This window comes from Crocuta crocuta, unplaced genomic scaffold, assembly GCF_008692635.1.
Source record: "Crocuta crocuta isolate KB4526 unplaced genomic scaffold, BGI_CrCroc_1.0 scaffold170, whole genome shotgun sequence".
In the NCBI taxonomy this organism is placed as follows: Eukaryota; Metazoa; Chordata; class Mammalia; order Carnivora; family Hyaenidae; genus Crocuta; species Crocuta crocuta.
Window position 1 is genome coordinate 6539849 of NW_027527853.1, and position 16393 is coordinate 6556241.

A 16393-nucleotide genomic window follows, 5' to 3' on the forward strand; every position below is an offset into this window, starting at 1 on the left:
ATATAAAATGGTACAGTTACTCTAGAAAACAGTTTGGCGGCTTCTTAAGAATTTCAACATCACATGACCCTGTTAATCCCATTTCTAGATACCTGCTCAAAAGAAACTAAAGCACATAGGGACATCTGGGTGGCTCAGTCAGTTAAGCATCTGATTCTTGATTCTGGCTCAGGTCATGATCTACCGTTCATGAGATTGGGCATAGAGCCGGCTTGGGATTGTCTCTCTTCCTCTCTTTCGACTACCCCTCCCCCACTCACATGTGCGCATGCTCTCTGTCTCCCAAAATAAATAAGCATATATAAGGGGGGCCTGGGTGGCTCAGCTGTTAAGCACGCAACTTTTTATCTCAGCTCAGGTCATGATCTCACATGAGATCCAGCCCCATGTCAGGCTTTGCACTGACAGTGCAGAGCCTGCTTGGGATTCTCTTTCCCCTTGTCTCTCCCCGACTTAAGCACTCTTTCTCTTTCTCAAACTGACTAATAAAACATTTTAAATGATCTATAAAAATAAATAAAAGCATATACCCACGCAGAGACTTGCAAGTGCATGTTCACAGTTAACATTACTGATAATAGTCAAAAGGTGGTTAACAAGTCCATCAACTGCCATCAACTTGTGAATGGTATATCCATACAATGGAATGCTACTTGGCCATAAAACCGAAGTAGTGATACATACTACAACATGGATGAACTATGGATCTACTTAGTTCCTCAATTACAAAAATCCCATCAAAATATTTTAAGCAGCTTGGCAGCAGGGTCCTGCCCCTTCCCTTGCTTTGAGCCACTTCTTTTTCCTACACTGGCTACATATATTACTTCCAGCCCATGAGTATACTCCAAAATTCGCCAACTGACCTTCTAGTCTGTTTTCTCCCCACTCCCATGGAGACTTCATTTGCTTTTTACATTTTCAGTTATCATGTCTCAAATTTACCTTTCATGGAAACTTCAGCACAGAATCTTTACCTAGCTGTTACTAGGGATACTTAGGAACAATTCTATTTCTAGAATAGCATCAATGAATAATCATTCTTTTAGAAACCACAGCTATACTTAAAAAATAACCATTAAAGTATAAAATTCTTAATTGCTTGTAAACACATTCAAGAGTCCCTTTTTTTAAACCTGACATTATTTTAAAGGAGTTATAGTTATTACAGATGAAGATATAGAAACATGAAGTTCATAAACCAAGTATCTTCAACTTACCTCAAGTGGCATGAGTCTAATTAGTGTTGCAAAGCACTGTGTAGCCATGAATCTTACACTGTCTGTCTGATCACTCATTCTTCCCAACACAGGCACAACTAAAAGGACAATATACGGAACAATACCAACATCCAGCTGTTCCATTACACCTGAATAAGTTATTAAGGAAATTTCAAACTGTTCTGAGGTCACTATTTTCACAATTTGATATACCAAGATTGTAACTTCTAAAATGGTTCCTCACTTTCTCATCTATATCATGAGGGAACAGACTCCCTCAAGATCTAGGATTCAATTATGACAGCATTTGTACACTTGCTCTTTAGTAAACATTATTTAACTTTCTCTTACGACTACAAAATTGAGTTTTTCATCTGAGAAATGCTAGACGAAGTTTTAATCAGATTTTTCTCATAGAGAAATCCTTTCAAGTTTCTAGAATTCCAATACCAAATTAAAGTGAGTTACACTGCCAGCAAGGGAGCACAATTCAGTGTCAAAGATTAATGCCAAATTTCCCAACAGGATCTTGACAATCATAAACTGGACATAGCAGGACCCAGTAAGTTCAGTCCTCCTGCAATCTTCAGCATTTCTGAACCAGAGTCTCTAATGATTTGGTCTCCATCCATCTTTCATGCTCTAAGAAATATCTTTCAGATACTTCGAGTTAAAGAACATCAATGGATGCTGCACCCATAGCAAAAAGGTCACTTGTATATTTCTGGTTATTTAGCATAGTTAGTCATTTCCCACCCACATAATAAATTTTGAAAACATGTTTATAATATACACACTACATACACAGTCCCTGATTAGAATTAATAAGACACTAATTATAAGAAAAGAATACATCAGTCACTTAGAAATATGTTTCATAAAGTACATAAAATTATTTTTGTCTATTAAAAAGATATCTTAAAATTAATAGTAAATCTTCAAACATTCCATGTGAAAATTTTCATAATAGGATGTAAATATATTTGTAATGTATTTATAATGTAATATAAAGATACTTTCACACAAAATCTAACAAAGTACTTTGTTTTGGGAACAACACAGGTTATTTAATAACATACTTAAATCAATTTTATTTTAGTCATTCTTAAATAAAATTAATTTCTAAAGTTTATCAAATTAAAAAAGGATACATGCAAGTGCTTCAATTGCACCCTCTTGTTTGATATTGTCATCAATTGCCCCCAGCCATGGAAGAACCTTCTCCAAAAAAATATTCATGGTTTCCATGGTAGCTATTTTGCTCATGACACCTACACAACGAGCAGCCATGTGCCTCACTGCAGTGCTGGGGTACTGAAGGCACATATAAAGATGAGGCAGATGCTGTACCAACTAAAAACAAAAAGTTTAAGACAATGAGAATATTCATTAGGGGATGTTTAACTGTAATAGCCCATACTAAGACGTTTTTGATGTTCTAAATGGCTCTAGATTCAATAAAAATTAATCTACATCTAAATTAATATAGGGGCACCTGGGTGGCTCAGTCCAACTTCGGCTCAGGTCATGATCTCACGACTCATGGGTTCGAGCCCCGCGTCGGGCTCAGAGCCTGGAGCCTGCTTCGGATTCTGTGTCTCCCTCTCTCTGACCCTCACCTGCTCACGCTGTCTCTCCCCCTCTCTCTCAAAAATAAGTAAAACATTAAAAAAATTTTAATTAATATATTAGAACTCTTTTTCAAAAACAAGGTATAGGGGGCACATGGGTGGCTCAGTCAGTTGTGTCTGACTTCAGCTCAGGTCATGATCTCACAATTCGTGAGTTCAAACTGAACATCGGGCTCTCTGCTGTCAGCACAGAGCCTGCTTCAGATCCTGTCTCCCTCTCTCTCTGTCCCTCCCCGATCCTGTCTCCCTCTCTCTCTGTCCCTCCCCAACACATGCTCTCTTTCTTTCTCAAAAATAAATATTTAAAAAAAAAAAAAAGACTCTCTTTCTCTCTCCCTCTGCCCCTCTCCCCCATTCACGCTTGCTCTCTCTCAAAAAAAAAAAAAAAAAAGTGCAGAACTTTACTCTTATCTCCCCTTAAGGCATCAGGGTTCACATCAAAAGACACGAAGATTCTCCCCCTGAGGTTGGGGAAATGATCCCACACATCACCAGTCCCCTCCCAATTTGGTAGCTCTGGCTTAGGTTTAAGTACTTTTTTTTTAAAGTAAGCTTCATGCCCAAAATAGGGCTTGAACTCATGACCTGGAAATCAAGAGTTGCATGCTCTACCAATTGAGCCTGCCTGGTGCCCCTAGATACATACTTTCTATTCATTGGGTTGAGTGATCCTGAACTTGTTCTAGGTACCATCCTTTGGTAAATACTTTCCACTTTAACTTCCTGGCTTACCACAGGCATTATGATCACAATAGCATGATGTATCTCATTAATAAAAGCCTACTGCATGGAACACTAGGATTAATGTTGTTATGAGCCAGGTACATGCTCAAGAGACGAGCCTTATAGATCTGATGAATGTTAGACTGATCATAGAAGGGTGAGAGCATACAGATGGATTCTGTCCTTCTCAACTAAAGATAAATCAACAAAATTTCACAAGAAAAAGATAGCAGTCATTACTATACAGATAGGAAAGGTTCATTCTTCTCTCTCTCCTCGATCCTCCCTTTTCTGTTAACATGAATAGAGAACTGGAGCTAGCACACTTAACAATGCTATAAATTGCAGAGCTTCCCACTGCAGTTATATGGAAAGAATACAGTTTTCTTCTAAGGAAAAAACAGCTATTTAATTCTCTATTCTATTTTTCTCCTTCCTGTCACTTTTCTTTTTTATAAGAAATATTCATTGTAATATATAATAGTGCACAAACCAGTGTTCTTTCTTTGCCAATGACTAGCTTTATATCAGGCAGGTAACTTCCTTCTACCTTTACACTTAGGAAGAAGTTTTATCACCTGTTAATTGAGCTATATTATTAACACAGCATAAATTGATAGGGCCATAACTTTCTTTCCTGTTTACACCTGGCTTCTGTGTCATCAGAGCCCTATCCCCACTGCTCTGTATTCAAAGCTCCCAAAGAGGATTTTCCATAACATTTGTGCACCCAGTTCTGCCTCAAAGCCCATAAGAACTGTGCTGTCAAAAAGAATGAATCTAGTTATATAACACATAAAATAAAATGCACTTACTAGGGATGACATCAAAGTTACATTTTTTAAACCTTAATACTTTTTAATAAAACATTTGTTTTATTAGAAACATTTGTTTTATGTAGAAAACTACACTTGCATTAGCTAGTTACCAAGGGATGAAGCTCAGAATCCATTGACGCTGCTGCGGTTTCAAAAACTTGCAGAGAATTCACCAATTCTTGGGCAGGACCATCTCCCTTTTCCAAGAGGGACTTTCCATCTAATAAAATATATTTATTTAAGTGTGTATCACCTTGCAAATAATTTTACAAAGTCCAACTCAGAAAATTATGTACACACCAAAATTATTTATGTTGATTGTATTCCTCAATGGGCCAACCATAGCATCCCAGAGATGTGGCAACATCACTGCCATTTCACCACCAAAATGCTTCACTATAGTTGTCAACGCAAATTCAGCTCCTCTCCGCTGTACGAGGTAAGGCTTCTGGGCCTAAAATGAAATGTTAGTTGAAAAGACAAATTCAGAAAAAAGTATAATGCATTTGAAATTTTATTAAGAGAATTTAAAAATCACCATCTGAGAACTCATGGTGTTACCAATAATCAATTAAGCAACTAAATATATTTATCATTATAAACATATTTAACACTATAAACACCTTTCAATAATTAAATTTACATGAACATAAAACCCCAAACTAGATTTGTATATCCCAAGTAAAATACTTCTTTTGGGGCTAGAAATAAAGAAAATCATGTGTTTCTAGAGATAGTCCTAAGTGACATGTTCTTTAGTTCTTCTCCCTACCCAAAGAAACTTAGCAATTAGAAGATAAGATAACACGATCTGTCCTTATATTTATACTCACTTAAGGAATCCAAAAAGAGTATCTGTTTAATCTAATAACAAGATCAATTGCCTCTTACTTAGCGATAATTTCAATACAAAAGACTCCTTGTCACCCCCCCCAAAAGATGCATGTATTTTTACAATTATTTTCAACTAAAGGAAGAACTATGTAAGCCAGAGATATAAATATCAAAATCAGAGTAAATTTTTATTAAAATTATATAATGAATAGGTGAAAAACCACTCAGAATATTTTAAGAGAAATAAAGGTAAGATTTTGATTTTAAAAAGAAACTTAAAATAGGTCTATATTTTGCAGAAATATATTAAACAACTGTCTTTTAGCTTTGATAATTTATTGCTGAACTCAGGTAAAAACCAAAAGAGCTACCTAGAACATTCATTCCACTGTTAATAATGGGACTACAAAACTTTCAAAAACCAAACACTTTTTAAATTATCTTTAAAGATAGTACTGCAGAACAAGCAGACCAAATTGAAAAGAAAGCCCAAAGAGATACTCACATATGTGAAATATGATCTATAAGAACAGTGCCATTATAAATCAGGGAGGGAAGGACTCAATAGTGGGGTAACTGACTGTTCATCTGGAAAAATAAATTTAGATCCCTACCTCACATCACACCTTGAATGTCAGGCTGACTCAAAGTCAAGCAGACTATAATTATTTTACACTTATAAACTAAGTACCAAGAGAAATTTGTAAAGAAGCTTGCATTTTTCTGCGTCATGTTGTGGGAGTACTATGAAAGATTATTACTTACTGTATTCTTAAAAATATAAAAATACTGGTCATATGGCAATTTAGCTCTCAGTTTGTAAGGTATTTGTTTAAAAATCAGTGTAGTCAAAAACAAAACAAAAACCTATTTACCTCATCAAGTTCGACAAGGATATTTCCACTACTTCCTGCAGGAAGATCAGCTATTTGAGCTTTTACTGCTTTGGGGGTAGGACCTCGCCTACTTGTGATAGCAAAAGCAGCTTTCTGATGCCTGTAGAGTGTAATTATACCTCTATGCTTGGTGACTGTATGGTGCATCCCATCTTTCTCAGAGTTGGATCCTAAAAGGAAAAAGGTTAAATAACTTTTTAAAGATAATATAGGTGACCAAATGCTTCCCACTCCAAAAGAGATACAACATATTTTTTAAACTAGGTCTTTTAAGCCTCAATTTTTAAAAGTCAATGACATTTTCTTTAAACAATGAAATGGTAGAAAAACAGTCCATAATTTGTAACATTAAGTTAAATGTTTTGATATTTGCATAGGACCAAACTTAATACAAAGTTGTAGAATTATGTTAACAAGAAATATAACATGCAAAAATGATTTTGAGCCTTCAGTTAAAGTATATTAATTTTTAAAAAACGAATGACTGCTTCTAGCCCCCACCCCAAAAAACCCATTAAAAAACATTGCAAGCATGTTCTCCCTAAAAGAAATGTTGATAGTCACCATAAATTCAGAGACACTGACCACTGCAAAATATTACTGGCTCAAATGGCTTAAGGCAGTGACATGGGTGGGGCTGAGGAAGACTGTCACCGTATTATAGTTTTAAGATGTTAACATTCAAAATGCCATTTTCCTCTTTCAGTTTGTTCACAGATTTTTCAAGACATATACCATTCCAAAGTTGTAATATCATACCAAAGTTGTAAATTTATTATATTTTCAATAATTTGCTTTTCCAAACTCTTGCTAACAAAAATAAATAAGTAAAAATCATATTGGACTAAGGCATGGGAAGAAACATTGGTCCTTGATACTAGTCTACAGAAAGCAATTCTTATTTTCCAGATGAAATCAGAATGGCCACACATTATTTGCTAAAGGTAATAGAGTTCACTTATCTTACAAAACATGCATTAAAAAAGAGAAACCAGAGTTTTATAGGAAGAATTTTTATTCAACATTTGATGCAATTAAGTTTTCCAGTCTCATTAACAGTAAAATCCTATACTGATGTTCTTGAAAAAGAGGTTAAGGGTTAACACCTGTCTCATAGATTTCAGTCAACTTATATGAAATATCAGATCTTTTAGGTCTTTTATGAATATCTAATTTGAGTTTAGAGGAATATATATTTACATATATATTTATATTTATTACCAGTATGTACAAAATGGGAAAAGCTCTAACATAAACTGGATTTGTGCTTAAACGATACAAGTAAATGAAAACAAATTTAAATGGTTCATTCTCTACCCCCAAATGAAGGTTCAGATATATACCTTTAGAATTGTCCTGGCCACTCTGTGTTGGTACTGGACATGTGACACAAGGAGTTAGATATGGGTCCACACAAAGTGAGCTACAGAGGTTTTTAATAATTTTTGAATTGGGGCAGGGTGTCCTTGTTGTGCACTGCTGAAGGAGTTTTGCTATGCACTGAGCTGCATAATTTTGCACTAGTGTATTCTCTTCTTTTTTAATTGTTTCCATTAATGGCTTTATGATAGGATTTAACTTCTCCGGAAGCTGCTGTAAACTCACAACTGCACATGCAGCAAAAGTATGCACTCTCAACTGCAACACTTGCCACTCCTGGTTGGTCTCTGTAACTGTCATTTGGACCTGCTGTCGTTTACTATCTAACTGCTGTAACACTTGAGGATTTAAATCAAAAGATGACGTGACTTCATTAAAAACAGTAGTGACCTATTAGAAAAAGAGAAATTAAAAATCATTAATGACATCAACCCCAGTCTGTAAAAAGAAGGGCAACAGCAAGCTTTCTGTTTCCAAGTTTCACAAAATCTAGTATTATGTTAGTATTCAGTAAACTAAATAAATGTCCAAAACCTCCCAACTTTTTTTTTTTTAATTTTTATTTTTTATTTCTAGGAGAGAGAGAGACAGCATGAGCAGGGGAGGGTCAGAGAGAGAGGGAGATACAGACTCTGAAATAGGCTCCAGGCTCTGAGCTGGCAGTCAGCACGGAGCCTGACGCAGGGCTCGAACCCAAGAACCGCGAGATCATGATCCAAGCGAAAACGCTTAACCGACTAAGCCACCCAGGCACCCCCAAAACCTCCCAACTTTAAACTTGATTTTAATTTGATTTAATTTAACATTAGCAGTGTATTCTCTAGGACAGTCTCCATGTGACACTATTACAATACCATGGACTATATTGCCAATGCTATACTGTAAACCTGAAACTTCTGTATCGTTGTGTGTCAGTTATATACACACTGAGTCTATTGAGATCAACAAAATCACCTATCCTTTACATATATCTGATAAGTCTAAAATTACAAAGGATGCCGGCACAGTATTTTGGTGAAATGAGAAAACTATCAGCAAATATAAACTAACTTAATTAAGGAATACCAAAACTCATAAACTTCCTTTCAGGGAAAAACTCTTCTCAACTTAAATACTCTAGGGCTAGTTACTGATAATTGGCTAAGTACTGCTAACTGGATTATTTGCATTCTTTCTTTGCCCTCCCTTCTAGTGAAAATGTCCAGGTAGGAGGAGGCAAAAAAGGGAAAGAAACTGGTACAACAGTCATGACAATGTTATTTACCAAGAGCTACCTAAAGCTATAACCTTATGACATGAGACTACTTTACAAGCCACATTAAGAGACTGCTCAATACATCTTTAACAACTCTGAGATATAATTCACATACAAAACACCCATTTAAACAATTAAAAAGAAAGTATACAACTCAATAATTTTTATTTTGTACAGAGTTCTACAAGCATCACCACAATTTTAGAACATTTTCATCATACCCAAAATAAAATTCATACCTGTTAGCAATCATTCCTCATTGTCTTCTAGCCCTATGCAAACATTTATTTATTTTCTATCTTTATATATGTGCCTATTCTAGACATTTCATAGGAATGGACTAATACAGTATATAATCTTTTGTGACTGGTTTCTTTCATTTAGCACAATGCTTTCAAGGTTCATCAGTATTGTAGTAATGACTGTAGTACTTCTTTCCCTTTTCTGGCCAATTAATATCCTACACTATATGGATATATACCACACTGTATTTATCCATTCATTAGTTGATGAACATTTGTGTTGTTTCCACCCATTTAGCTATTATGAAGTTATTCTATGAAGGTTAGTATACAAGTTTTGTGGGGACTTTTTTTTAATATTTATTTTTGAGAGAGAGAGAGCATGAGCGGGGAAGGGGTGGAGGAAGGGAACAGAGGATGTGAAGCGGGCTCCATGCTGACAGAGGAGAGCCCTACACAGGGCTCGAACTCACAAACTGTGAGATTATTATTTGAGCTGAAATCAGATGCTCAGCTGACTGAGCCATCCGAGTGCCCCATGTGGGGACATGTTTTTTAAATTACTATCTAAAGACTGTGTGAAGGCTTACATAGCAAAAATAGTCTTCGTGTTTGACAGGTAACACTAATCATAAAGAGGCCCTATAAATAGGTCCAATCTGAAGAATATTGGTAAGAGAAGCCTGTAACGTTGAAGAACATTTTTTTTAAATGGAGAACCTAATTTTTCAGACTTAGAAATTATCCACCCTGGGGATCCAAGGTGGTTCAGTCATTTAAGTGTCTTATACTTGATTTCAGCTCAACTTATGATTCCATAATTTGTGAGTTCAAGGCCCATGTTAGGCTCTATGCTGACAGTGCAGAGCCTGCTTGGGATTCTCTCTCTCTCTGCCCCTCCCCTGCTCGCTCACTCTCTCTCAAAATAAATAAATAAACTTTAAAAGAGAAAGAAATTATCAATTCTATTATGGTCAAGATAGATAATGCTGGCCTCTTACAAAAAACAAAACAGGCACACAGGTTAAGATTTTATCATTATAAAATATGAAACTCTTAAGCTGAGCTCTCTATCTGCTTGACCTTGTCAGTTTGCTCACTATACAGAAAGACAGTCACATACCACTTCCAGCTTATCCTTTCCACTTTGTTTTGTCTGTTTTATTTACTCCAGTTCTGCATAAGATTTATTGGAAACAGGACTTCACTGCTAAAAGTTTGAAAACACTGTCCTAAGTAGAATATGCTTTTGTCAATTTTCAGTGATTCTAAGCAGCTAAGGAAAAGTTTTCCAATTACCACAAGTTCATTAATTCATTCACTCAATACTCAAGTATTTATTGAGGAATACTAAAAGATGAGTAAGACCCAATGACTTCATAAACTCAAAAAAAAAATGTAGAGACTAATATGGGAGGTATATATATATATGTAATTAAGAAAACAATATATAACTGAGGTAAGTGCAGGTTGCTGTGAGACAATGGATACTTAACTCTTCTCAGGTGATAAGATTAGTGGAGGCCTGCCCCACCGAAGTTAACACTTGTGATGGGTTTTTAAGTATGGGGCAAGTCAGGAGTTGTAGGGAAATCTTGGCTAAGAGTGAGGTGGGGATGGAAAGTGAGGCATTGTCCAGGGAACTAACAGCTAATCGTGGCCTGAGTAGAAGGTATAGATGGAGGAATGTCAAGAGATGAATTTTGGATAATCACAGAGGGTGGAAGGTATGGAATTCCTGACAAAAGACCTAGCTCAGACTCAGAAGGGAGAATGAGTGAGGCAAAGAAAGTGAGTGAGCATAGCATACTTCTGCAAGAAGAAAGCTCACTACATTTAAGTGGAGAAAGTCTGAGAAAAAATGAAAAGAGATGAGGAATTTAAAGATGTGAAAAGAAGGGAAAAAAAGCTAAAATCAAGGAAAACAAAAATAATGTTTTTAAGCAGGGGAAGGAGGCCTTCAGAGTGGCACTAAAGGACTTTACAAGTCTGGTACAACATGCAAGCTGAAATGGACCAGAGACTGCCTAGAGCCTCAGAGATGAGTCAGGACCTAGTCAGAAAGCACTATGGCTCGTGACTGGGTTGTGGCAATGAAAACAGAGAAAAGATGAACATGTGAGGCTTTTTGAAGGAAATGTTAACAAGATTTGCAACTGTGGATTAAAGAAGGCATTTTACTGTTAAAAAACAAATTCCAGTTTTGGCTGTGTTAGGCTGAAGTAATAGTGAGATATCCAACTAAAATGCCTAATAGAAAAACATCAAGAGATCAAGAGAAGATAGCAAAGCACATGGGTAAGAACTAAATTGTGAGAATGGTCAGAGATGAAGATCTTGGGGAAATGCTTAGATCTGGCAGGTAAGAGGAAAAAAACAGTGATTCAATCAAAGATTTAAAAAGCAGTGACTCGGGATGCCTGGGTGGCTCAGTCGGTTAAGCATCTGACTTTGGCTCAGGTCATGATCTCATGGTTCGTGGGTTTGATTGAGCCCTATGTCAGGCTCTGTGTGGACAGCTAGCTCAGAGCCTGGAGCCTGCTTCAGAATCTGTATCTCCCTCTCTCTCTCTGACCCTCCCCTGCTCACGCTGCCTCTCTCTCTCTCTCTCTCTCTCTCTCTCGCTCAGAAATAAAACATTAAAAAAAATTTAAAAAGCAGTGACTCTTATCCAAGGCTAAGACTAATCTTTTAAAATTGCCCTTTTACTTTTTTCAAGTAAAAAATAAAATTGCCCTTCCCAGGTGGTGAGACGGATGAAACAGGTGATGGGGGTTTAACGAATACACTTGTCATGATGAGCACTGGGTGATGTATGGAATTGGTGAACCACTATACTGTACAACTGAAATTAATTTAACATTGTTAACTAACTGGAATTAAAAATAAAACTTTAGCAATCCCTATCAAAATAACACCAGCGTTCTTCACAGAGCTAGAACAAACAATCCTAAAATTTGTATGGAACCACAAAAGACCTCGATAGTCAAATCAATCTTGAAAAAGAAAACCAAAGCTGGAGCCATCACAATCCTGGACTTCAAGCTGTATTACAAAGCTGTAATCATCAAGACAGTATGGTACTGGAACAAAAACAGACAATCAGATCCATGGAACAGAATAGAGAACCCAGAAATGGACCCACAAACGTATGGCCACCTAATCTTTGACAAAGCAGAGAAGAATATCCAATGGAATAAAGACAGTCTGTTCAGCAAATGGTGCTGGGAAAACTGGACAGTGACATGCAGAAGAATGAACCTAGACCACTTTCTTACAACATACACAAAAAGAAACTAAAAATGGATGAAAGACCTACATGTAAGACTGGAAGCCATCAAAATCCTAAAGGAGAAAGCAGGCAAAAACCTCTTTGACCTCAGCTGCAGCAACTTCTTACTCAACATGTCTCTGGAGGCAAGGGAAACAAAAGCAAAAATGAACTAATGGACCTTATCAAAATAAAAGATTTCTGCACAGCAAAGGAAACAATCAGCAAAGCTAAAAGGCAACTGATGGATTGGGAGAAGATATTTGCAAATGATGTATCAGATAAAGGGTTAGTATTCAAAATCTATAAAGAATTCATCAAACTCAACACCCCAAAAACAAATAATTCATTGAAGAAATGGGCAAAAGATATGAATAGATACTTCTCCAAAGAAGATATCCAGATAGCTCACAGACACATGAAAAAATGCTCAACATCACTCATCATCAGGGAAATACAAATCAAAGCCAGAATGAGAGACCACCTCACACCAGCCAGAATGGCTAATATTAACAACTCAGGCAACAGCAGATGCTGGCGAGAATGTGTGGAAAGAGAATCTCTTTTGCACTGCTGGTGGGAATACAAACTGGTGCAGCCACTCTTGAAAACAGTATGGAGGCTCCTCAATAAGTTAAAAATAGAACTACCAATGAACAAGCAATTACACTACTAGATATTTATCCAAGGGATACAGGCATGCTGTTTCAAAGGGGCACATGCACCCCAATGTTTATAGCAGCACTATCGAAAATAGCCGAAGTATGGAAAGAGCCCAAATGTCCATCGATGAATGAATGGATAAAGAAGATGTGTAAACACACACACAGTGCAGTATTACTTGGCAATCAAAAAGAATGAAATCTTGCCATTTGCAACTATGTAGATGGAACTAGAGGGTATTATACTAAGCGAAATTAGTCAGAGAAAGACAAATACCATATGACTTCACTCATATGAGGAATTTACGATACAAACATATGAACATAAGGGAAAGGAACAAAAATAATATAAAAACAGGGAGAGGAACAAAACATAAGAGACTCTTAAATATAGAGAATAAACAGGATTGCTGAAGGGGGGATGGGCTAAATGAGTAAGTGGCATTAAGGAATCTACTCCTGAAATCATTGTTGCACTATATGCTAACTTGGATGTAAATTAAGTAATTAATAAATTAATTTAAAAAATAATTTTTTTAAAAAAAGGAGAGGGTCTGAACAGATATTTTTTCAGAAGGCATACAGATGGCAAATAGTACATGAAAAGATGCTATCACTTATCATCAGGGAAATTCAAGTAAAACCAAAATGAGATATCATTTTCATGCCTACTGAATGACTATTATCAAAAAAGACAAGAAATGACTAGTGTTGACAACGATGTGGATAAAGGGAGGGCTCATGCACTGTTAGTGGGGATATAAATTGGTGCAGCCACTATGGAAAACAGTGGAGTTTTTTTTTTATGTTTTTATGGAGTGCTTCAAAAAAATAAAAATAGAACTACCATATTATCCAGCACTTCCACTTCTGAATATTTATCTGAAGAAAATGAAACAGTAATGTGAAGAATTACATGCACCCTTATGTTCACTGCAGCATCATTCACAATAGCCAAGATACAGAAACAATGTACGTATCCATGGAGGGATGAATGCAGTATGAACCTACAACAGAATACTACTTAGCCATAAAAGAGAATGAAATTTCCCAACTGCAACAACATGGATGACTTTGAGGGCATTATGCTAAGTGAAATATATCAGAGAAAGACAAATACCTTATGATTTCACTTACATGTGGAATCTGAAAAACAAAGGAACAAACAAAACTAATAGAAGATTGGCACCTGCCAGAGGGGAAAAGGTAAGGGGGAGATGGAATGGGTAGGTCTAAGAGGTACAACCTTCCAGCTCTAAAGTAAGTTATGGGGATGCAATGTACAGCATGATGACTACAGTCAGTAATAACATTGCACTGCATATTTGGAAGTTGCTAAGACAGTAAACCTTAAAAGTTTTCTTAAGGAAAAAAAAAGTTGTAAGAAATAATAGGGAGGGAAGGGGGCAAGCAGAGGCAAATGGGTAAATTATAGAACAACAATCAGAAAAACAACTTTAGAAAAGAACAACTCAAGGGAAAAATAGCAATTTTAGCTTTCTCTCACAGGTGAAAACAAAAAAATTTCAAGTATATAATCTTTTCTAATTAGAAAAGGGGATGAGAAATGAAGACTATTGTTTCACAGGAACCAACACAAGTTAAGTGACTCCGTGTCTGATCATGTAACTTCAAAAAGGAAGAACTCATTTACACCACCTAACTTCAAGAACTTAGTAAGTACAAAGTGATAGAAATCAAGGCATTCATGATGGCATGAGACAAATGGACTGAAAAGAATACAGATACAGATCTACACTTATACTTGAACAAATTTTTGACACAGGTGCCAAAGCAATCCAATGGGGAAGAGAAAATCTTTTCAATAAATGAGGCTTAAAAATTGTTTATCTTGGGGCACCTGGGTGGCTGCTGGTTAACCATCTAACTCTTGATTTCAGCTCAGGTTGTGATCTCATGGTTCACAGGATCCAGCCCTGCAATGGGCTCTGTGCTGACGGTGCAGAGCCTGCTTGGGATTTTCTCCCTTTCTCTCTGCCCTTCCTCCACTCAGCCTCTTTTGAAATAAACAAATTTTTTAAAAAAATTCTTTAATGGTTATCTTTATGAAAAACAAAATTCAATTTGTACTTCACACTAAACATAAACATTAATTCAATATGGATAAGTCTAAATATAAAAGCTAAAACTGCAAAGCTTTAGAAGAAAATGTATGTAAATATCTTTACAAATTAGAGATAAGAAAAGGTACTTTAGGTCACAGAACACAATAAACATAAAAGAAAATTACAGGTAAATTAGGCTTCATCAAAATTAAAAATATCTGGGGCGCCTGGGTGGCTTAGTCGGTTAAGCATCCGACTTTCACTTAGGTCATGATCTTGCAGTTCGTGGGTTTGAGCCCCGCGTCGGGCTCTGTGCTGACTGCCAGCTCAGAGCCTGGAGCCTGTTTCTGTCCATGACTCCCTCTCTCTGACCCTCCCCTGCTCACATTGTCTCTCTCTCTCTCCTAGAAATAAATAAAACATTTAAAAAAAAATTTTTAAATATCTGCTCATCTAAAGACAATTAAGAAAATGAAAAGGCAAGCCACATACTGGGAGAAAATATTCAGAAAGCATCTATCTAACAAAGGATTGGTATTTCAGGATATATATAAAAAAACTCCTACAACTCAATAAAAAGACAACCTAATTAAAAACAGGGAAATGATTTCTACAGACATTTCAGAGAGCAAGGTCTTCATATGGCCAAAAGGACATTAAAAAACGTTGAACATATTAGCCATCAAGGAAACACAAATTAAAAGCCACAATGACACTATCATACAATGACCAGAATAGCTGAAGTGAAAAGGAGCAACCACACCAAATGTTGGTGATGATGTGGAACAACCAGAACTCACACATATTGCTGGTAAAAAAGTAAAATGATACAGCCACTTCGGGGAAAAGTCTGCAATTTTTTTAATTACCAGTAAATAAACACCTATGCTAAAACCCAGCAATTCTACTCACACATATTTACTCAAGAGAAATGAAAATACACATCTACAAAGACACTTGCACAAGAAATGTCTCTAGCAGCTCTTTCATAATAGCCAAAACCTGAGAATAGCCCAGGTGTTCATCAACAGAAGGCTCAACTGCGATGTACTTATATAACGGAATAAAACTAATTTTAAAAAATGAATTACTGACACATATAAACCACATGGATGCATTTTAAAAACATCATGCTGAAAAAAACCCTTAAGCCCAACAGCACAGAGTTTATGATTCCAATTACATGAAATTCTAGAATCGACAAAAGTAACCTATGATGGAGTAAGTAAGAACAATGGTTACTTGCGGGCAGGGACAGGCAGGGATTGACTAAGTGGTGATGGTACTATTTGTATCCTGATAGGGGTTTGGTTTTCACAGATACAGTCATCTGTTAAAATTCATCAAATAGTTTAAGATTTGTATTCTTCATAGCATTTTACCTTACAAAAGAGC

The 16393-nt window shown here is 36.2% G+C and overlaps 1 protein-coding gene across 3 annotated transcripts in view; it reads right to left on the reverse strand.

Annotated features, from left to right (window-relative positions):
- Positions 1-16393, reverse strand: part of BTAF1 (B-TFIID TATA-box binding protein associated factor 1) — a 102434-nt gene that overhangs the window by 29971 nt on the left and 56070 nt on the right. For all 3 annotated transcript variants that reach the window (XM_077779904.1, XM_077779897.1, XM_077779888.1), the window contains 6 exons: positions 7466-7892; positions 6102-6292; positions 4693-4846; positions 4503-4612; positions 2372-2573; positions 1221-1369 (listed from right to left, as the gene is read on the reverse strand). In XM_077779904.1, coding sequence (XP_077636030.1) covers positions 1221-1369; positions 2372-2573; positions 4503-4612; positions 4693-4846; positions 6102-6292; positions 7466-7892 — 1233 coding nt within the window. The remainder of the gene's footprint in view (positions 1-1220; positions 1370-2371; positions 2574-4502; positions 4613-4692; positions 4847-6101; positions 6293-7465; positions 7893-16393) is intronic.